The following is a 23,216-nucleotide window of genomic DNA, read 5'->3' on the forward strand; positions in this document are numbered from 1 at the left end:
ATGTTTCAAAATGTTTTAAATGTTTAAATTATTCGTTGTGTAGCAACACCTTGTAGAGTTTGTGTTATGTTTAAATGTAGTGGGAAAAAAAAGTTGTGAAAAATGGACTTCTCATAGTTGTAGATTTCTGTTTAAATACTGTATTATTGAGTTATTCTTGGTCATTTTGGACTTATGTCAGGTTCACTTCCTGTCGTTATCATTTGTCCCTTCTTAGTAATCGTCTGGGGTACTGACTTGATTCAAATTTGTCTTGCCTGTGTCCAGTTATCCAGCCAGCCTTCCCAATGTACAGTATACATGCACACCTCCTGTCCGTTAGTTCACACTTCATAGACTGTCCTGTTTTCTTTGGAGCCAAGTGATCCAGCAGTTTCTTGTGGTCCTTGTTTATGACCTTTTGCTATGATTCATGAACTTGGTTATTCTTTACCTGTTTTATTTTCCCCATTGCCTGTCTATCATCTGTTTTGGAATTAAAATTAGAACTTTGGGCTTTTTCTTTTTCTTGTTTTGCATTTTTGGTTAGCCACTAGTTAGCTTTTAGTTTGGCCAAATCTCTCAATGTAAGATAAATTGAAAAAAGCTTGTTGCTAATAATGTAGTAGAGGAGATGCAGTACCAACTCACTATGCAGTGAAGTTAAGTAAAGTCAGAGCTAAACCTAAAGTAGCACCCTCTGGACATATAGCCAATATACTCTCGCAGTTTACAAGAACTCTGAGTCAAACCTGTTGAAGAGATTATTTCTGGACACCATGTGGAGATAGCCTGTAGGGTCTGTGGCAGAGATGAGTTTTTTGTTCAGCTCCTCAAACTGCTGCTCCAACAGATCTCCAGCTTCACTCTCTGTCTCACTACTTGAGAAGACTCTGCAAAATGGCAATAGAGACAGTGATACATAATTGTTCTATTATACAGCCTTGTCTAAAGATTGCAACCAAAATGCTAGGTGCATGCATATATCTCTAACAGTGTCAACTCAAAAGCATAAGTATGGTCAAACATTCTGTTTACAAGCAGAAGCCAGTCAAAAGAAGGCAGGCTTAAAAAGAGGGCGGTCTTAAAGGGAGAGAAGAAAGTAGTTTGTTTCAGACTGATGAATGAACTGACAATCTTAGGAAAATGTACAAAAGGAAGAAACAAGTAGTAATTAATTACTGGAGCAGTATGTGATAGAGCGATGACTTGGAATTAAAATAACTTTTTATGGAATCCTCTGGCTGTAGATTTTACACACTCAGGAAGGTAATAGCAGTTTCTGATACCTGGATACATGCTAAAGGGCAGTAAAGTGCTACTAGTGGTTTGGAAAACATTTTTATGCTGTGTATCTGCAAAAACTTGTCATGCTTAGATGAGTGGGACTCATAATAAACCACACACAACAGCGTGAATCACCACAATATCAACACACACACACACACACACACACACACACACACACACACACACACACACACACACACACACACACACACACACACACACACACCAGAAGTAGTGAATCTGCTGGCTGCAGTGACTCCACTGCAGTGGTTTTCACAGTAAGTTGAGATGCAGTTTGTATGGGGGAACATTTGCTGGCACAACACATGGTAGTGATTTACAAAGTCATCCAGCTATGCCAACCAAGGCCTGAGAGTTGTGGGCAGTATAATTGAGAATAGAGAAAACTGGCAGGAGAGAGCAGGAAAAAAGGAAGACAGACACAAAGCATGCGTCTTCTCTATCATGTTTTGCTCACTTTTGTTTAAATGAGAGAAGGTTCACCTACAATCTATTCCAAAAGTTTGTACAGAACTTCATGGAAATCTTGGATTGCCCGATTAACTCTAAGCCTCAAATGTCAAACACATGGTAAGCCTACAAAAAAAGTCAATGTCTCCAAAGTCAGTCTGACTCTTTCTTTGTATAAAATGTAATTGGAGTCCATCAAGCTAATGTCAAGACAAATCATCCAAAGCCTCAAATATTAACCATGCTAGCCCCAGACAGAAAAGTCATATCTCTACAATAACTGAGATTTATCTTCTGTAGACAATGACATGTACCACATTACCATAGGGTGACTTAATAACAATGATCTTAAAAACAGTTCCACAGTTTAGCACACCAATGAAACAATTTTGACCAGATTAGAGGTTTTTCATTATTTTTTTTATGCCTGTGTTTTCTGGGCTGACAGTCTTTCTCTTGGATACTGCTAGACTCTGCCTGGAAGCCTATCCTTTCTTCAGATATGTAAAATGTACTATACACAGAGGGAAATACAGATTGAAAATGCATCTATAGTGATTAATAACATATTTACCATAGTTGTTAAGCTCAACACAACTGGTCAACCACGTAATTTTTCTTTGTATGTGTGCTAGTAGTCAGACAGGGATTTAAGACATGTCACAAAACTTTGAACATCAGCCTCGTGGAAAGGCTTAAACATATGCTCATGAGACCATGAAATATCTGCATTACGCTCCATTAACCTGTTTAATGGAATAAAGTTGTCACTGTCAGCTACAAAGTTATGTCAGCAGTATGAGGCATAAAGAAAATACTTCATTGAGTTAAAAGGTGCTGGTAACAATCATTCACTGGCATCTATCAAAGGTGGCACTACCTGTTATAATGACTATCCACTCCCAGAGCCTCTCTAGCATTGTGGATGTATTGCTCCAGAGAAAGGGAACCTCCAACAGCTCCTTCTCCACTTTGTGGGCTCCCACTACCATCCTTGAACTCAGACACCTCCAGTCCTGCTTCTCCAAGATACACCTCATTAAACTTCACGATACCTGTAACGTTTCAGGAAAAACATAAGCAGGTTACAGCACTATGTGTGTGCCCATTTGTCAGCATGTGTGTGTGTGTGTGTGTGTGTGTGGCAGTATGTAGTGCAGACACTAAATGGTGCTTCCGTCGTTGTTTCTTAAGGGTCCCCTTAGAGGAAAAGCCATGCAGCCAAAGAGTGATCATCTTTGCAGTATAAATTTCCTCAAATGTCATATCTGATATATGTAGATATAAGTGACATTTCAGCCTGCAGGTAGCCCTGGAGGAAAGACTGCAAAAAGTGTTCACCCTTTGAAGAGAATTAGTGGTAAATGTCACCCTAGCATTACAAAGACCTTAAGGATGATCGTCTCAGTCAAGACCCTTTTTGGTTTTGTCTCACAGAACTTAAATGAATTCCCACTGAAGTCATGACAACATCACTACATCTCAGTATCCCATGCCACAGCAGTTATGACAACTCATAGTACAACACAGATAGTACAACTCTGTTTTTTTAATACCAAAGATATAATCCCTGCTTTTTTTTTTTTTTAACATTTATACATGCTCTTATGCCTTCCCATCCCATTGGAATGGGTGTAGGACAGGTGGTAGAGTGTGTGTGATAATTATAAAAGCTGCATGCATGCAGTGCTTTAAGTAATCAATAAGCCTTGAAAAGTGCATATAGATCCAGTCCATTACAGACTACTGTAGTCATATTATTTAAATGTTATTGATGACTAAACTGAAAAGTTCTTCAGGCCCATGGAAACATGAATCCCTTTCTACAACAGCTGTGTTAAGACCAATTCCAAATGATTTTGCAAACCTGAATTTCATACTTCTCATTAAAGCATTACTTAATCATGATTATTGACTTAATTGGAAGTGGACACCAGTATCAGTACATTTATAATTATGCACCTATTAATCCCTTTAAAAATATGGGACATTTTATTTACAACTATTTTAGAAAAAAAGCACAGAAATATCTGAACGTCTTTTCTCATCTCCAAAATCTCAGTAACGGAGGGACGGAACATGGTCCACTCTGACTCAGTGTCTCCAGCCTCACTTAGTGTGCTGTAAAAGTTCTGCTGGAGGTGGGAGTAGAAGATCTCACAGACCAGGGCCTCTGCCAGACACTCCCACTGCATCGTCACTACACATCTGGGGACATCAGGCCTGTCCAGCATCATCCCCATCACACGTGAGACCTGATCCAACTCAGTACCAAGTAGTGATCGCTTGAATGCTCTGATATTATCTTTACCCGAGTATCCAAGACATGTGGACAGAGATCTGATAATATAATTACGAAATCAATCATGAACTTGCATACTAGAGCATCCTGTGTTAAGTGTACTAATGGACACCATTATACTCAAACCAGGTGTTCAGGACAGACCAGTCCTTGGGTTACATTGAGTAGGCCATTTCTTTCAGTGTACTCCAGTATAACAGTGGAGTCCCCAGCAGATACAGGGACTCTAAGGAAGCCAGGCACACTGAACTGTTGGAAGGTGCAAGAAAGAAACAATCCTATCCCCTAAGGAAAACCTGAGCGTACAGGCACCAAGCGACAAGTATGCAAATATACCCATTTCTTCTCACCATCTGTCACTGAGGGTAGCCTCATGCATCAGCTTAGGCTACTTGAATCACAAAGTGCAGAGGATTAGTAAGGAGGTAGTGAGGGTAACTATGAAGAGGATGAAGAGTGGAAAGGGTTAGAGGCAGGATGGAGTGGCTGGAGATGTGTGTCAGGCAGAAAGAAAAGGTTTATAGGAGGATAGTGAGGCCTGCTATAATGTATGGCTTGCAGACAGTAGCACTTACAAAAGGACATGGGGCAGAGGTCAAGCTGACTAAATTTAAGATGTTAAGATTTTAACTGGTAGTGACCAGGATGGACAACATTACAAACTAGAAAAATTTGCATTTCCTGCGAAAATGCTGTGTGGATGCTTAAAGCTGAAGCTGTATGCAAAAAGTAGCTGAAAAAGCTGAAAAGTTGCAGAAATTGTAAAAACTTTGCAGAAGCAAAAGAAGTTTGCTAAAATGGAATAACTTAGCAGAACTGCAATATCTTAGAGGAAACATAATACTTGGCAGAAATACAATAGCATAGCAGAATTTAGCAGAAATATTGTAACTTACCAGAAACATGATAACTTCTCAAAAATACAAGAATTTAGGAGAAATAGTATAAGATAACAGAAAGAATATATTTAGCCAAAAATACTTAAACATTACAGAAACACTATGATTTAGAAAAATAGTACAACAGAGCAGAAATATTGTGATTTACCAGAGACACTGTGATGAACTATGAATATTGTAATTTTAAATTAAGACTTTGTTTTAGCACAAATATTATAATTTGGCAGAAATACTATAATTTAGCAGAAATACTATATTAAGCACAAATCCTATAAAAAGCAGAAATGGTATGATTAAGCATAAATACTACATTTAGTAGAAATACTTTGTTTTAGCACAAATCCCATAAAAAGCAGAAATACTGTACTATGATTTAGTAGAAAAACTATAATTAATCAGAAATACTAAATTTAGCAGAAATACTATATTAAGCACAAATCTTATAAAAAGCAGAAATACTATATTAAGCACAAATCCTATAAAAAGCAGAAATAGTATGATTAAGCATAAATACTACATTTAGCAGAAATACTATATTAAGCACAAATCTTATAAAAAGCAGAAATACTATATTAAGCACAAATCCTATAAAAAGCAGAAATACTATGATTAAGCATAAATACTACATTTAGTAGAAATACTATATTAAGCACAAATCTTATAAAAAGCAGAAATACTATATTAAGCACAAATCCTATAAAAGCAGAAATAGTATATTAAGCACAAATCTTATAAAATAGCAGAAATAGTATGATTAAGCACAATAGTAATAAGTTAAACAGAAAAATCGGAAAAGAAAAATGGACAGCTGAAAAAATGCTGAACATGCTGAGGTTCCCTCAAATATACTTGTTAAATGACAAAAATCTGCAAAAAAATTTATGACAGCCACACAATTATAAATATGTACACATGAGGAAACACACATGCACAGAGAGACACACACACAAGATCCAATTCAGTCAACCAGTCTAAATATATTGAATTTGAATCTTACAATGAGATCATCCCATTAAAAGGCTTTCTCTCTCTCTCTCTCTCTCTCTCTCTCTCTCTCTCTCTGTCACACACACACACACACACACACACACACACACACACACACACACACACACACGCACACACAAACACAAAGAGGGAGAGAGCTGCTGAATTTGAATCCACCAATCAGAGTGGCTGTGTACTTTTTCCCGCCAAAACAGGTGCTTCTGTTTACACACGCAGCACAGAGAGACACAGGATTATTGCAGTCTATTTCTCATAGTGAGGACTCCCCTCAAACAAATGACCATAATTTCCTAACTGTAGGGGCTAGAGCGGTCATTCTTACACCGTTTTGTTCAGAAGTGATTGGGGAATCTTCAAGTGTTGACAATTTATCATTAAAATATGAATTTTTAGAGATATATGACATGGATGACTTGTTGACTTAGAAGCCACGAATTCCCCAATATGCAAATTTGAATGGCTGAGGCCACATATATGATTGGCTGGCTGGGAAGCCGTGCAGGCCCTGATTTGTGGATTTGAATTCCTCAGCCCTCAGATATGATTGGCTGCCTGGGGACCTGGCAGAAATATATAGAAATACTATGATTAAGCATAAATACTACATTTAGTAGAAATACTATGTTTTAGCACAAATACTATAATTTGAGAGAAATACTATAATTTAGCAGAAATACTATATTAAGCACAAATCCTATAAAAAGCAGAAATACTATATTAGGCACAAATCCTATAAAAAGCAGAAATCGTATGATTAAGCATAAGTACTACATTTAGTAGAAATACTATGTTTTAGCACAAATAGTATAAAAAGCAGAAATACTATAAATTAGCAGAAATACTATATTAGGCACAAATCCTATGAAAAGCAGAAATACTATGATTTAGCAGAATAGTAATAACTTACAAAATTACAAATATGGAGGCATATTGAAACACAAATGCAGAGAGGGACACACAAACACAGGCTCTAATCCAGTCAACCAGTCTAACTATATTCAATTTAAATCCTACAATGACATGCTGCCAAATAAGGGCAGGGTCCTCTCTCTCCCACTAAACACACACACACACACACACACACACACACACACACACACACACACACACACACACACACACACACACACACACACACACACACAGACAGACACAGAGGGAGAGAGCTGCCGAATTTAAATCCACCAATCAGAGTGGCTGTTTACGTTTTCCCGCCAAAACAGGTGCATCTTTTTACACACACAGGACAGAGAGGCACAGGATTATTGCAGCCTATTTCTCATAGTGACGACTCCCCTCAAACAAATGACCATAATTTCCTAACCGTAGGGGCTAGAGCGGTCATTCTTACACCGTTTTGTTCAGAAGAGATGGGGGAATCTTCCAGTGTTAACAATTTATCATTAAAATATGAATTATTAAAGATATTTGACTTCTAATGCACCATAACTGAGCAGAGCGAAGCAAAAACTGCCTTGACTTGCCCTCAAACAACGCTTTCTAACTCTAAATCTATTTGGAGTATCGATATCATTCTTTCACCGTAAGAGACAGCAGGCTTTGGTGAACAATCATGGAAATTTTCAGGTCTCTGTGGAAATCCAACAAAAAGTTATGACGAGAGAAAAAAGTGGTTCATTTCCACAGTTTGAAATCTGAAGAAATCTGAGCGAAGGACAAATTTCCTACCCTCAAACAAGTCCAACTCATTTCAGAACGGTAATAGGTGAGAAAGAAATTCTTGAATTGTGAGCGTCACGAGTGTCTGAAGATATACCGGGACAAGCCTCATGTCTTAACTTTGCTTCGTTAAGGAGATATGACGATTCGAATATGCCTCTCATTACAGAAATGCAGCGGTGATTTTGAACAAACTCTCCATTGACTTTATATGGAGAGTTTTCTGACCTTGTGTTAGTCTGAGGAGATTTGCCAAAATTCTATAAATCCCACAACAATGATGGTGACATTTTCTGAAAGCCAGCAAAAATACCTACGTTTTGATGTATAATTTGTGGAAGTTGAGTAAAAACTGAGCAAGTAGCAAACAGTTGTTCGGACATGAAGAGAAGACTGCAAAACCTTCAGTGACACACTGGAAGCCAAGAGCATAGCAACCATAACAACGCATGTATTTTGTGAAAAATCACAATTTTGCAACTCAAAACTTTAAGAGGCATAAAAGTAAAACAGTAAAAGATTTGAAAAAGCTGAATCATACATGAATAGCCCAATAATTTGTGAACATTTTAAAGTTTGAATGGTTGTTCTAGGCGAAAGTATGAGGAAGTAGTTAAGTTTCAAAAACAAGCAAAATTTAGCAGAATTTTGGAAGTTTCCCATTCATTTCAATGGGACAAATTAAAGGAAAAAAGTGGAATATTTTAAAAAGTATAATAGCAAAAAATAGCAAAAGTCATAGCGATCATTAGCAGAAATAGCAGAATAGTTTAAAATTTGAACGGTGAAAATCGGCTGAAAATTGTGGAAGTAGTTAAGTGCCAAAAAGTGTACGGAAGCAACTGGAATAATAAAGTAGAACTAGAAAAATTTGCATTTCCTGCGAAAATGCAGTGTGGATGCTTAAAGCTGAAGCTGTATGCAAAAAGTAGCTGAAAAAGCTGAAAAGTTGCAGAAATTGTAAAAACTTTGCAGAAGCAAAAGAACTTTGCTAAAATGGAATAACTTAGCAGAACTGCAATATCTTAGAGGAAACATAATACTTGGCAGAAATACAATAGCATAGCAGAATTTAGCAGAAATATTGTAACTTACCAGAAACATGATAACTTCTCAAAAATACAAGAATTTAGGAGAAATAGTATAAGATAACAGAAAGAATATATTTAGCCAAAAATACTTAAACATTACAGAAACACTATGATTTAGAAAAATAGTACAACAGAGCAGAAATATTGTGATTTACCAGAGACACTGTGATGAACTATGAATCTTGTAATTTTAAATTGAGACTATGTTTTAGCACAAATATTATAATTTGGCAGAAATACTATAATTTAGCAGAAATACTATATTAAGCACAAATCCTATAAAAAGCAGAAATGGCATGATTAAGCACAAATACTACATTTAGTAGAAATACTTTGTTTTAGCACAAATCCCATAAAAAGCAGAAATACTGTACTATGATTTAGTAGAAAAACTATAATTAATCAGAAATACTAAATTTAGCAGAAATACTATATTAAGCACAAATACTATGAAAAGCAGAAATAGTATATTAAGCACAAATCTTATAAAATAGCAGAAATGCTATGATTTAGCACAATAGTAATAAGTTAAACAGAAAAATTGGAAAAGCAAAATGGACAGCTGAAAAAATGCTGAACATGCTGAGGGTCCCTCAAATATACTTGTTAAATGACAAAAATCTGCAAAAAAATTTATTACAGCCACACAATCACAAATATGTACACATGAGGAAACACACATGCACATAGAGACCCACACACAAGATCCAATTCAGTCAACCAGTCTAAATATATTGAATTTAAATCTTAGAATGAGATCATCCCATTAAAAGCCTCTCTCTCTCTCTCTCTCTCTCTCTGTCACAGACACACACACACACACACACACACACACACACACACACACACACACACACACACACACAGGGAGAGAGAAGTAAGTTTCTAGGTCAGCCTGGGAGCTGGTGAATTTGAATCCACCAATCAGAGAGGCTGTGCACTTTTCCCCACCAAAACAGGTGCATCTGTTTACACACGCAGCAGCACAGAGAGACACAGGATTTTTGCAGTCTATTTCTCATAGTGACGACTCCCCTCAAACAAATGACCGTAATTTCCTAACCGTAGGGGCTAGAACGGTCATTCTTACACAGTTTTGTTCAGAAGAGGTGGGGGAATCTTCAAGTGTTGACAATTTAATATTAAAATATGAATTTTTAGAGATATATGACATGGATGACTTGTTGACTTAGAAGCCACGAATTCCCCAATATGCAAATTTGAATGCCTGAGACCACATATGTGATTGGCTGGCTGGGAAGCCGTGCAGGCCCTGATTTGTGGATTTGAATTCCTCAGCCCTCATATATGATTGGCTGGCTTAGAAACCACGAAGGCCCCAATATGCAAATTTGAATGCCTCAGGACACTTATTTGATTGGCTGGGAAACTGTGCAGGCCCTGATTTGAAAATTTGAATGTCTCAGTCCTCACAGAGGATTGGCTGCCTGGGGACCTGGCAGAAATATATAGAAATACTATTATTAAGCATAAATACTACATTTAGTAGAAATACTATGTTTTAGCACAAATACTATAAAAAGAAGAAAAACTATAATTTAGCAGAAATACTATATTAAGCACAACTCCTATAAAAAGCAGAAATACTATAATTTAGAACAAATAGTATAAAAAGCAGAAATACTATAATTTAGCAGAAATACTATGTTAGGCACAAATCCTATAAAAAGCAGAAATACTATAATTTAGCAGAAATACTATGTTAGGCACAAATCCTATAAAAAGCAGAAATACTATAATTTAGCAGAAATACTATATTAGGCATAAATCCTATGAAAAGCAGAAATACTATGATTTAGCAGAATAGTAATAACTTATTGAAACACAAATGCACAGAGGGACACACAAACACAGGCTCTAATCCAGTCAACCAGTCTAACTATGTTCAATTTAAATCCTACAATGACATGCTGCCAAATAAGGGCAGGGTCCTCTCTCTCCCACTAAACACACACACACACACACACACACACACACACACACACACACACACACACACACACACACACACACACACACACACACAGGGAGAGAGGACTAAGTTTCTAGGTCAGCCTGGGAACTGCTGAATTTGAATCCACCAATCAGAGAGGCTGTTTACGTTTTCCCGCCAAAACAGGTGCATCTTTTTACACACGCAGCACAGAGACATAGACCTGCTTCTTTCAGTTTATTTCACATAGTGAGGATTCCCCTCAAACAAATGACCATAATTTCCTAACCATAGCGGCTAGAGCGGTCATTCTTACACCGTTTTGTTCAGAAGAGATGGGGGAATCTTCAAGTGTTGACAATTTATCATTAAAATATGAATTTTTAGAGATATATGACATGGATGACTTGTTGACTTAGAAGCCACGAATTCCCCAATATGCAAATTTGAATACCTGGAGCCCACATACATGATTGGCTGGCTGGGAAGCTGTGCAGGCCCTGATTTGTGGATTTGAATTCCTCAGCCCTCAGATATGATTGGCTGGCTTAGAAGCCATGAAGGCCCCAATATGCAAATTTGAATGCCTCAGGACACATATATGATTGGCTGGGAAACCGTGCAGGCCCTGATTTGAAAATTTGAATGTCTCAGTCCTCACAGAGGATTGGCTGCCTGGGGACCTGGCAGAAATATATAGAAATATATAGAAATACTATGATTAAGCATAAATACTACATTTAGTAGAAATACTATGTTTTAGCACAAATACTATAAAAAGCAGAAATACTATAATTTAGCATAAATACTATATTAAGCACAAATCCTATAAAAAGCAGAAATGGTATGATTAAGCATAAATACTACATTTAGTAGAAATACTTTGTTTTAGCACAAATCCCATAAAAAGCAGAAATACTGTACTATGATTTAGTAGAAAGACTATAATTAATCAGAAATACTAAATTTAGCAGAAATACTATATTAAGCACAAATCTTATAAAAAGCAGAAATACTATATTAAGCACAAATCCTATAAAAGCAGAAATAGTATATTAAGCACAAATCTTATAAAATAGCAGAAATAGTGTGATTTAGCACAATAGTAATAAGTTAAACAGAAAAATTGGAAAAGCAAAATGGACAGCTGAAAAAATGCTGAACATGCTGAGGGTCCCTCAAATATACTTGTTAAATGACAAAAATCAGCAAAAAAATTTATGACTGCCACACAATTAGAAATATGTACACATGAGGAAACACACATGCACAGAGAGACACACACACAAGATCCAATTCAGTCAACCAGTCTAAATATATTGAATTTGAATCTTACAATGGGATCATCGCATTAAAAGGCTTTCTCTCTCTCTCTCTCTCTCTCTGTCACACACACACACAAACACACACACACACACACACACACACACACACACACACACAGGGAGAGAGAAGTAAGTTTCTAGGTCAGCCTGGGAGCTGGTGAATTTGAATCCACCAATCAGAGAGGCTGTGCACTTTTCCCCACCAAAACAGGTGCATCTGTTTACACACGCAGCAGCACAGAGAGACACAGGATTTTTGCAGTCTATTTCTCATAGTGACGACTCCCCTCAAACAAATGACCATAATTTCCAAACCGTAGGGGCTAGAACGGTCATTCTTACACCGTTTTGTTCAGAAGAGATGGGGGAATCTTCAAGTGTTGACAATTTAATATTAAAATATGAATTTTTAGAGATATATGACATGGATGACTTGTTGACTTAGAAGCCACGAATTCCCCAATATGCAAATTTGAATGCCTGAGACCACATATGTGATTGGCTGGCTGGGAAGCCGTGCAGGCCCTGATTTGTGGATTTGAATTCCTCAGCCCTCAGATATGATTGGCTGGCTTAGAAGCCACGAAGGCCCCAATATGCAAATTTGAATGCCTCAGGACACTTATTTGATTGGCTGGGAAACTGTGCAGGCCCTGATTTGAAAATTTGAATGTCTCAGTCCTCACAGAGGATTGGCTGCCTGGGGACCTGGCAGAAATATATAGAAATACTATTATTAAGCATAAATACTACATTTAGTAGAAATACTATGTTTTAGCACAAATACTATAAAAAGCAGAAATACTATAATTTAGCAGAAATACTATATTAAGCACAAATCCTATAAAAAGCAGAAATACTATAATTTAGAACAAATAGTATAAAAAGCAGAAATACTATAATTTAGCAGAAATACTATGTTAGGCACAAATCCTATAAAAAGCAGAAATACTATAATTTAGCAGAAATACTATGTTAGGCACAAATCCTATAAAAAGCAGAAATACTATAATTTAGCAGAAATACTGTATTTAGCACAAGTACCGAAAAGTACCAGAAATACTATGATTTAGCAGAATAGTAATAACTTATTGAAACACAAATGCACAGAGGGACACACAAACACAGGCTCTAATCCAGTCAACCAGTCTAACTATGTTCAATTTAAATCCTACAATGACATGCTGTCAAATAAGGGCAGGGTCCTCTCTCTCCCACTAAACACACACACACACACACACACACACACACACACACACACACACACACACACACACAGGGAGAGAGAAGTAAGTTTCTAGGTCAGCCTGGGAGCTGCTGAATTTGAATCCACCAATCAGAGAGGCTGTTTACGTTTTCCCGCCAAAACAGGTGCATCTTTTTACACACGCAGCACAGAGACATAGACCTGCTTCTTTCAGTTTATTTCACATAGTGAGGATTCCCCTCAAACAAATGACCATAATTTCCTAACCATAGGGGCTAGAGCGGTCATTCTTACACCGTTTTGTTCAGAAGAGATGGGGGAATCTTCAAGTGTTGACAATTTATCATTAAAATATGAATTTTTAGAGATATATGACATGGATGACTTGTTGACTTAGAAGCCACGAATTCCCCAATATGCAAATTTGAATACCTGGAGCCCACATACATGATAGGCTGGCTGGGAAGCTGTGCAGGCCCTGATTTGTGGATTTGAATTCCTCAGCCCTCAGATATGATTGGCTGGCTTAGAAGCCATGAAGGCCCCAATATGTAAATTTCAATGCCTCAGGACACATATATGATTGGCTGGGAAGCCGTGCAGGCCCTGATTTGAAAATTTGAATTTCTCAGTCCTCACAGAGGATTGGCTGCCTGGGGACCTGGCAGAAATATATAGAAATACTATGATTAAGCATAAATACTACATTTAGTAGAAATACTATGTTTTAGCACAAATACTATAAAAAGCAGAAATACTATAATTTAGCAGAAATACTATATTAAGCACAAATCCTATAAAAAGCAGAAATAGGATGATTAAGCATAAACACTACATTTAGTAGAAATACTATGTTTGAGCAAAAATCCTATAAAAAGCAGAAATACTATATTAGGCACAAATCCCATAAAAAGCAGAAATAGTATGATTAAGCATAAATACTACATTTAGTAGAAATACTATGTTTTAGCACAAATACTATAAAAAGCAGAAATACTATAATTTAGCAGAAATACTATATTAAGCACAAATCCTATAAAAAGCAGAAATAGGATGATTAAGCATAAACACTACATTTAGTAGAAATATTATGTTTGAGCAAAAATCCTATAAAAAGCAGAAATACTATATTAGGCACAAATCCCATAAAAAGCAGAAATAGTATGATTAAGCATAAATACTACATTTAGTAGAAATACTATGTTTTAGCACAAATAGTATAAAAAGCAGAAATATTGTAATTTAGCAGAAATACTATATTAGGCACAAATCTTATAAAATAGCAGAAATAGTATTATTTAGCACAATAGTAATAAGTTAAACAGAAAAATTGGAAAAGCAAAATGGACAGCTGAAAAAATGCTGAACATGCTGAGGGTCCCTCAAATATAAAAAAAAATCAGCAAAAAAATGCACAGGGAGAGAGAAGTAAGTTTCTAGGTCAGCCTGGGAGCTGCTGAATTTGAATCCACCAATCAGAGAGCCTGTGTACTTTTTCCCGCCAAAACATGTGCCTCTTTTTACACACGCAGCACAGAGAGGCACAGGATTATTGCAGCCTATTTCTCATAGTGAGGACTCCCCTCAAACAAATGACCATAATTTCCAAACCGTAGGGGCTAGAGCGGTCATTCTTACACCGTTTTGTTCAGAAGAGATGGGGGAATCTTCCAGTGTTTACAATTTATCATTAAAATATGAATTATTAAAGATATTTGACTTGTAATGCACCATAACTGAGTAGAGCGAAGCAAAAACTGCCTTGACTTGCCCTCAAACAACGCTTTCTAACTCAAAATCTATTTGGAGTATCGATATCATTCTTTCACCGTAAGAGACAGCAGGCTTTGGTGAACAATCATGGAAATTTTCAGGTCTCTGTGGAAATCCAACAAAAAGTTATGACGAGAGAAAAAAGTGGTTCATTTCCACAGTTTGAAATCTGAAGAAATCTGAGCGAAGGACGAATTTCCTACCCTCAAACAAGTCCAACTCATTTCAGAACGGTAATAGGTGAGAAAGAAATTCTTGAATTGTGAGCGTCAGGGGTGTCTGAAGATATTCGGGGACAAGCCTCATGTCTTAACTTTGCTTCGTTAAGGAGATATGACGATTCGAATATGCCTCTCATTACAGAAATCCAGCGGTGATTTTGAACAAGCTCTCCATTCACTTTATATGGAGAGTTTTCTGACCTTGTGTTAGTCTGAGGAGATTTGCAAAAATTCTATAAATCCCACAACAATGATGGTGACATTTTCTGAAAGCCAGCAAAAATACCTACGTTTTGATGTATAATTTGTGGAAGTTGAGTGAAAATTGAGCAAGTAGCAGGAAGTTGTTCGGACATGAAGTGAAAATTGCAAAACCTTCAGTGGCACACTGGAAGCCAAGAGCATAGCAACCATAACAACGCATGTATTTTGTGAAAAATCACAATTTTGCAACTCAAAACTTTAAGAGGCATAAAAGTAAAACAGTAGAAGATTTGAAAAAGCTGAATCATACCTGAATAGCCCAATAATTTGTGAACATTTTAAAATTTGAATGGTTGTTCTAGGTGAAAATATGAGGAAGTAGTTAAGTTTCAAAAACAAGCAAATTTTAGCAGAATTGCTGAAGTTTCCCATTCATTTCAATGGGACAAATTAAAGGAAAAAAGCTTAATATTTTAAAAAGTATAATAGTTAAAAATACCAAAAGTCATAGCGCACATTAGCAGAAGAAGCAGAATAGTTTAAAATTTGAACGGTGAAAATCGGCTGAAAATTGTGGAAGTAGTTAAGTGCCAAAAAGTGTACGGAAGCAACTAGAATAATAATAATAACTAGAAAAATTTGCATTTCCTGCGAAAATGCAGTGTGGATGCTTAAAGCTGAAGCTGTATGCAAAAAGTAGCTGAAAAAGCTGAAAAGTTGCAGAAATTGTAAAAACTTTGCAGAAGCAAAAGAAGTTTGCTAAAATGGAATAACTTAGCAGAACTGCAATATCTTAGAGGAAACATAATACTTGGCAGAAATACAATAGCATAGCAGAATTTAGCAGAAATATTGTAACTTACCAGAAACATGATAACTTCTCAAAAATACAAGAATTTAGGAGAAATAGTATAAGATAACAGAAAGAATATATTTAGCCAAAAACACTTAAACATTACAGAAACACTATGATTTAGAAAAATAGTACAACAGAGCAGAAATATTGTGATTTACCAGAGACACTGTGATGAACTATGAATATTGTAATTTTAAATTGAGACTATGTTTTAGCACAAATATTATAATTTGGCAGAAATACTATAATTTAGCAGAAATACTATATTAAGCACAAATCCTATAAAAAGCAGAAATGGCATGATTAAGCATAAATACTAAATTTAGCAGAAATACTATATTAAGCACAAATACTATGAAAAGCAGAAATAGTATATTAAGCACAAATCTTATAAAATAGCAGAAATGCTATGATTTAGCACAATAGTAATAAGTTAAACAGAAAAATTGGAAAAGCAAAATGGACAGCTGAAAAAATGCTGAACATGCTGAGGGTCCCTCAAATATACTTGTTAAATGACAAAAATCTGCAAAAAAATTTATTACAGCCACACAATCACAAATATGTACACATGAGGAAACACACATGCACATAGAGACCCACACACAAGATCCAATTCAGCCAACCAGTCTAAATATATTGAATTTAAATCTTAGAATGAGATCATCCCATTAAAAGCCTCTCTCTCTCTCTCTCTCTCTCTCTCTCTCTCTCTCTCTCTCTCTCTGTCACAGACACACACACACACACACACACACACACACACACACACACACACACACACACACACACACACACAGGGAGAGAGGACTAAGTTTCTAGGTCAGCCTGGGAACTGCTGAATTTGAATCCACCAATCAGAGAGCCTGTGCACTTTTCCCCACCAAAACAGGTGCATCTGTTTACACACGCAGCAGCACAGAGAGACACAGGATTTTTGCAGTCTATTTCTCATAGTGACGACTCCCTCAAACAAATGACCGTAATTTCCTAACCGTAGGGGCTAGAACGGTCATTCTTACACCGTTTTGTTCAGAAGAGGTGGGGGAATCTTCAAGTGTTGACAATTTAATATTAAAATATGAATTTTTAGAGATATATGACATGGATGACTTGTTGACTTAGAAGCCACGAATTCCCCAATATGCAAATTTGAATGCCTGAGACCACATATGTGATTGGCTGGCTGGGAAGCCGTGCAGGCCCTGATTTGTGGATTTGAATTCCTCAGCCCTCAGATATGATTGGCTGGCTTAGAAGCCATGAAGTCCCCAATATGCAAATTTGAATGCCTCAGGACACATATATGATTGGCTGGGAAACCGTGCAGGACCTGATTTGAAAATTTGAATGTCTAAGTCCTCACAGAGGATTGGCTGCCTGGGGACCAGGCAGAAATATATAGAAATACTATGATTAAGCATAAATACTACATTTAGTAGAAATACTATGTTTTAGCACAAATACTATAAAAAGCAGAAATACTATAATTTAGCAGAAATACTATATTAAGCACAAATCATATAAAAAGCAGAAATACTATATTAAGCACAAATCCTATAAAAAGCAGAAATACTATATTAAGCACAAATTCTATAAAAAGCAGAAATACTATATTAAGCACAAATTCTATAAAAAGCAGAAATACTATATTAAGCACAAATCCTATTAAAAGCAGAAATACTATATTAAGCACAAATCTTATAAAATAGCAGAAACAGTATGATTTAGCACAATAGTAATAAGTTAAACAGAAAAATTGGAAAAGCAAAATGGACAGCTGAAAAAATGCTGAACATGCTGAGGGTCCCTCAAATATACTTGTTAAATGAAAAAATCAGCAAAAAAATGCACAGGGAGAGAGAAGTAAGTTTCTAGGTCAGCCTGGGAGCTGCTGAATTTGAATCCACCAATCAGAGAGCCTGTGTACTTTTTCCCGCCAAAACATGTGCCTCTTTTTACACACGCAGCACAGAGAGGCACAGGATTATTGCAGCCTATTTCTCATAGTGAGGACTCCCCTCAAACAAATGACCATAATTTCCTAACCATAGGGGCTAGAGCGGTCATTCTTACACCGTTTTGTTCAGAAGAGATGGGGGAATCTTCAAGTGTTGACAATTTATCATTAAAATATGAATTTTTAGAGATATATGACATGGATGACTTGTTGACTTAGAAGCCACGAATTCCCCAATATGCAAATTTGAATACCTGGAGCCCACATACATGATTGGCTGGCTGGGAAGCTGTGCAGGCCCTGATTTGTGGATTTGAATTCCTCAGCCCTCAGATATGATTGGCTGGCTTAGAAGCCATGAAGGCCCCAATATGCAAATTTGAATGCCTCAGGACACATATATGATTGGCTGGGAAACCGTGCAGGCCCTGATTTGAAAATTTGAATGTCTAAGTCCTCACAGAGGATTGGCTGCCTGGGGACCTGGCAGAAATATATAGAAATACTATGATTAAGCATAAATACTACATTTAGTAGAAATACTATGTTTTAGCAGAAATACTATAAAAAGCAGAAATACTATAATTTAGCAGAAATACTATATTAAGCACAAATCCTATAAAAAGCAGAAATACTATATTAGGTACAAATCCTATAAAAAGCAGAAATACTATATTAGGCACAAATAGTATAAAAAGCAGAAATACTATAATTTAACAGAAATACTATGTTTGGCACAAATCCTATAAAAATAATAAATACTATAATTTAGCAGAAATACTATGTTAGGCACAAATCTTATGAAAAGCAGAAATAGTATCATTTAGCAGAATAGTAATAACTTACAAAATTACAAATATGAAGGCATATTGAAACACAAATGCACAGAGGGACACACAAACACAGGCTCTAATCCAGTCAACCAGTCTAACTATATTCAATTTAAATCCTACAATGACATGCTGCCAAATAAGGGCAGGGTCCTCTCTCTCCCACTAAACACACACACACACACACACACACACACACACACACACACACACACACACACACACACACACACACACAGACAGACACAGAGGGAGAGAGCTGCCGAATTTAAATCCACCAATCAGAGTGGCTGTTTACGTTTTCCCGCCAAAACAGGTGCATCTTTTTACACACGCAGGACAGAGAGGCACAGGATTATTGCAGCCTATTTCTCATAGTGAGGACTTCCCTCAAACAAATGACCATAATTTCCTAACCGTAGGGGCTAGAGCGGTCATTCTTACACCGTTTTGTTCAGAAGAGATGGGGGAATCTTCCAGTGTTAACAATTTATCATTAAAATATGAATTATTAAAGATATTAGACTTCTAATGCACCATAACTGAGCAGAGCGAAGCAAAAACTGCCTTGACTTGCCCTCAAACAACGCTTTCTAACTCTAAATCTATTTGGAGTATCGATATCATTCTTTCACCGTAAGAGACAGCAGGCTTTGGTGAACAGTCAGAGAAATTTTCAGGTCTCTGTGGAAATCCAACAAAAAGTTATGACGAGAGAAAAAAGTGGTTCATTTCCACAGTTTGAAATCTGAAGAAATCTGAGCGAAGGACAAATTTCCTACCCTCAAACAAGTCCAACTCATTTCAGAACGGTAATAGGTGAGAAAGAAATTCTTGAATTGTGAGCGTCAGGAGTGTCTGAAGATATACCGGGACAAGCCTCATGTCTTAACTTTGCTTCGTTAAGGAGATATGACGATTCGAATATGCCTCTCATTACAGAAATGCAGCGATGATTTTGAACAAGCTCTCCATTCACTTTATATGGAGAGTTTTCTGACATTGTGTTAGTCTGAGGAGATTTGCAAATATTCTATAAATCCCACAACAATGATAGTGACATTTTCTGAAAGCCAGCAAAAATACCTACGTTTTGATGTATAATTTGTGGAAGTTGAGTGAAAATTGAGCAAGTAGCAAGAAGTTGTTCGGACATGAAGTGAAAATTGCAAAACCTTCAGTGACACACTGGAAGCCAAGAGCATAGCAACCATAACAACGCATGTATTTTGTGAAAAATCACAATTTTGCAACTCAAAACTTTAAGAGGCATAAAAGTAAAACGGTAAAAGATTTGAAAAAGCTGAATCATACATGAATAGCCCAATAATTTGTGAACATTTTAAAGTTTGAATGGTTTTTCTAGGCGAAAGTATGAGGAAGTAGTTAAGTTTCAAAAACAAGCAAAATTTAGCAGAATTGCAGAAGTTTTCCATTCATTTCAATGGGACAAATTAAAGGAAAAAAGCTTAATATTTTAAAAAGTATAATAGCAAAAAATAGCAAAAATCATAGCGCAAATTAGCAGAAATAGCAGAATAGTTTAAAGTTTGAACGGTGAAAATAGCACAAAAATTGTGGAAGTAGTTAAAGGACGAAAAATGAGCAACTTGAAGAATAATAATAATAATAAAGAATAAAGAGAAACAGGAACTCAATAGTGTGGATGCTTAAAGCATCCACACAATAAAGAATAAAGAGAAACAGGAACTCAATAGTGTGGATGCTTAAAGCATCCACACAACTAGAAAAATTTGCATTTCCTGCGAAAATGCAGTGTGGATGCTTAAAGCTGAAGCTGTATGCAAAAAGTAGCTGAAAAAGCTGAAAAGTTGCAGAAATTGTAAAAACTTTGCAGAAGCAAAAGAACTTTGCTAAAATGGAATAACTTAGCAGAACTGCAATATCTTAGAGGAAACATAATACTTGGCAGAAATACAATAGCATAGCAGAATTTAGCAGAAATATTGTAACTTACCAGAAACATGATAACTTCTCAAAAATACAAGAATTTAGGAGAAATAGTATAAGATAACAGAAAGAATATATTTAGCCAAAAATACTTAAACATTACAGAAACACTATGATTTAGAAAAATAGTACAACAGAGCAGAAATATTGTGATTTACCAGAGACACTGTGATGAACTATGAATCTTGTAATTTTAAATTGAGACTATGTTTTAGCACAAATATTATAATTTGGCAGAAATACTATAATTTAGCAGAAATACTATATTAAGCACAAATCCTATAAAAAGCAGAAATGGCATGATTAAGCACAAATACTACATTTAGTAGAAATACTTTGTTTTAGCACAAATCCCATAAAAAGCAGAAATACTGTACTATGATTTAGTAGAAAAACTATAATTAATCAGAAATACTAAATTTAGCAGAAATACTATATTAAGCACAAATACTATGAAAAGCAGAAATAGTATATTAAGCACAAATCTTATAAAATAGCAGAAATGCTATGATTTAGCACAATAGTAATAAGTTAAACAGAAAAATTGGAAAAGCAAAATGGACAGCTGAAAAAATGCTGAACATGCTGAGGGTCCCTCAAATATACTTGTTAAATGACAAAAATCTGCAAAAAAATTTATTACAGCCACACAATCACAAATATGTACACATGAGGAAACACACATGCACATAGAGACCCACACACAAGATCCAATTCAGTCAACCAGTCTAAATATATTGAATTTAAATCTTAGAATGAGATCATCCCATTAAAAGCCTCTCTCTCTCTCTCTCTCTCTCTCTGTCACAGACACACACACACACACACACACACACACACACACACACACACACACACACACACACACAGGGAGAGAGAAGTAAGTTTCTAGGTCAGCCTGGGAGCTGGTGAATTTGAATCCACCAATCAGAGAGGCTGTGCACTTTTCCCCACCAAAACAGGTGCATCTGTTTACACACGCAGCAGCACAGAGAGACACAGGATTTTTGCAGTCTATTTCTCATAGTGACGACTCCCCTCAAACAAATGACCGTAATTTCCTAACCGTAGGGGCTAGAACGGTCATTCTTACACAGTTTTGTTCAGAAGAGGTGGGGGAATCTTCAAGTGTTGACAATTTAATATTAAAATATGAATTTTTAGAGATATATGACATGGATGACTTGTTGACTTAGAAGCCACGAATTCCCCAATATGCAAATTTGAATGCCTGAGACCACATATGTGATTGGCTGGCTGGGAAGCCGTGCAGGCCCTGATTTGTGGATTTGAATTCCTCAGCCCTCATATATGATTGGCTGGCTTAGAAACCACGAAGGCCCCAATATGCAAATTTGAATGCCTCAGGACACTTATTTGATTGGCTGGGAAACTGTGCAGGCCCTGATTTGAAAATTTGAATGTCTCAGTCCTCACAGAGGATTGGCTGCCTGGGGACCTGGCAGAAATATATAGAAATACTATTATTAAGCATAAATACTACATTTAGTAGAAATACTATGTTTTAGCACAAATACTATAAAAAGAAGAAAAACTATAATTTAGCAGAAATACTATATTAAGCACAACTCCTATAAAAAGCAGAAATACTATAATTTAGAACAAATAGTATAAAAAGCAGAAATACTATAATTTAGCAGAAATACTATGTTAGGCACAAATCCTATAAAAAGCAGAAATACTATAATTTAGCAGAAATACTATGTTAGGCACAAATCCTATAAAAAGCAGAAATACTATAATTTAGCAGAAATACTATATTAGGCATAAATCCTATGAAAAGCAGAAATACTATGATTTAGCAGAATAGTAATAACTTATTGAAACACAAATGCACAGAGGGACACACAAACACAGGCTCTAATCCAGTCAACCAGTCTAACTATGTTCAATTTAAATCCTACAATGACATGCTGCCAAATAAGGGCAGGGTCCTCTCTCTCCCACTAAACACACACACACACACACACACACACACACACACACACACACACACACACACACACACACACACACACACACACACACACAGGGAGAGAGGACTAAGTTTCTAGGTCAGCCTGGGAACTGCTGAATTTGAATCCACCAATCAGAGAGGCTGTTTACGTTTTCCCGCCAAAACAGGTGCATCTTTTTACACACGCAGCACAGAGACATAGACCTGCTTCTTTCAG

At 36.3% G+C, this 23,216-nt stretch overlaps 1 protein-coding gene across 2 annotated transcripts in view; it reads right to left on the reverse strand.

The window, feature by feature from the left end:
* Positions 1 to 23,216, reverse strand: part of ttc28 (tetratricopeptide repeat domain 28) — a 278,633-nt gene that overhangs the window by 12,711 nt on the left and 242,706 nt on the right. For both annotated transcript variants that reach the window (XM_080304107.1, XM_080304106.1), the window contains exons 21-22: positions 2,621 to 2,795; positions 732 to 872 (exon numbers count right to left, since the gene is read on the reverse strand). In XM_080304107.1, coding sequence (XP_080160233.1) covers positions 732 to 872; positions 2,621 to 2,795 — 316 coding nt within the window. The remainder of the gene's footprint in view (positions 1 to 731; positions 873 to 2,620; positions 2,796 to 23,216) is intronic.

This window comes from Astatotilapia calliptera, chromosome 7 (genome assembly GCF_964374335.1).
Source record: "Astatotilapia calliptera chromosome 7, fAstCal68.1, whole genome shotgun sequence".
NCBI classification, from domain to species: domain Eukaryota; kingdom Metazoa; phylum Chordata; class Actinopteri; order Cichliformes; family Cichlidae; genus Astatotilapia; species Astatotilapia calliptera.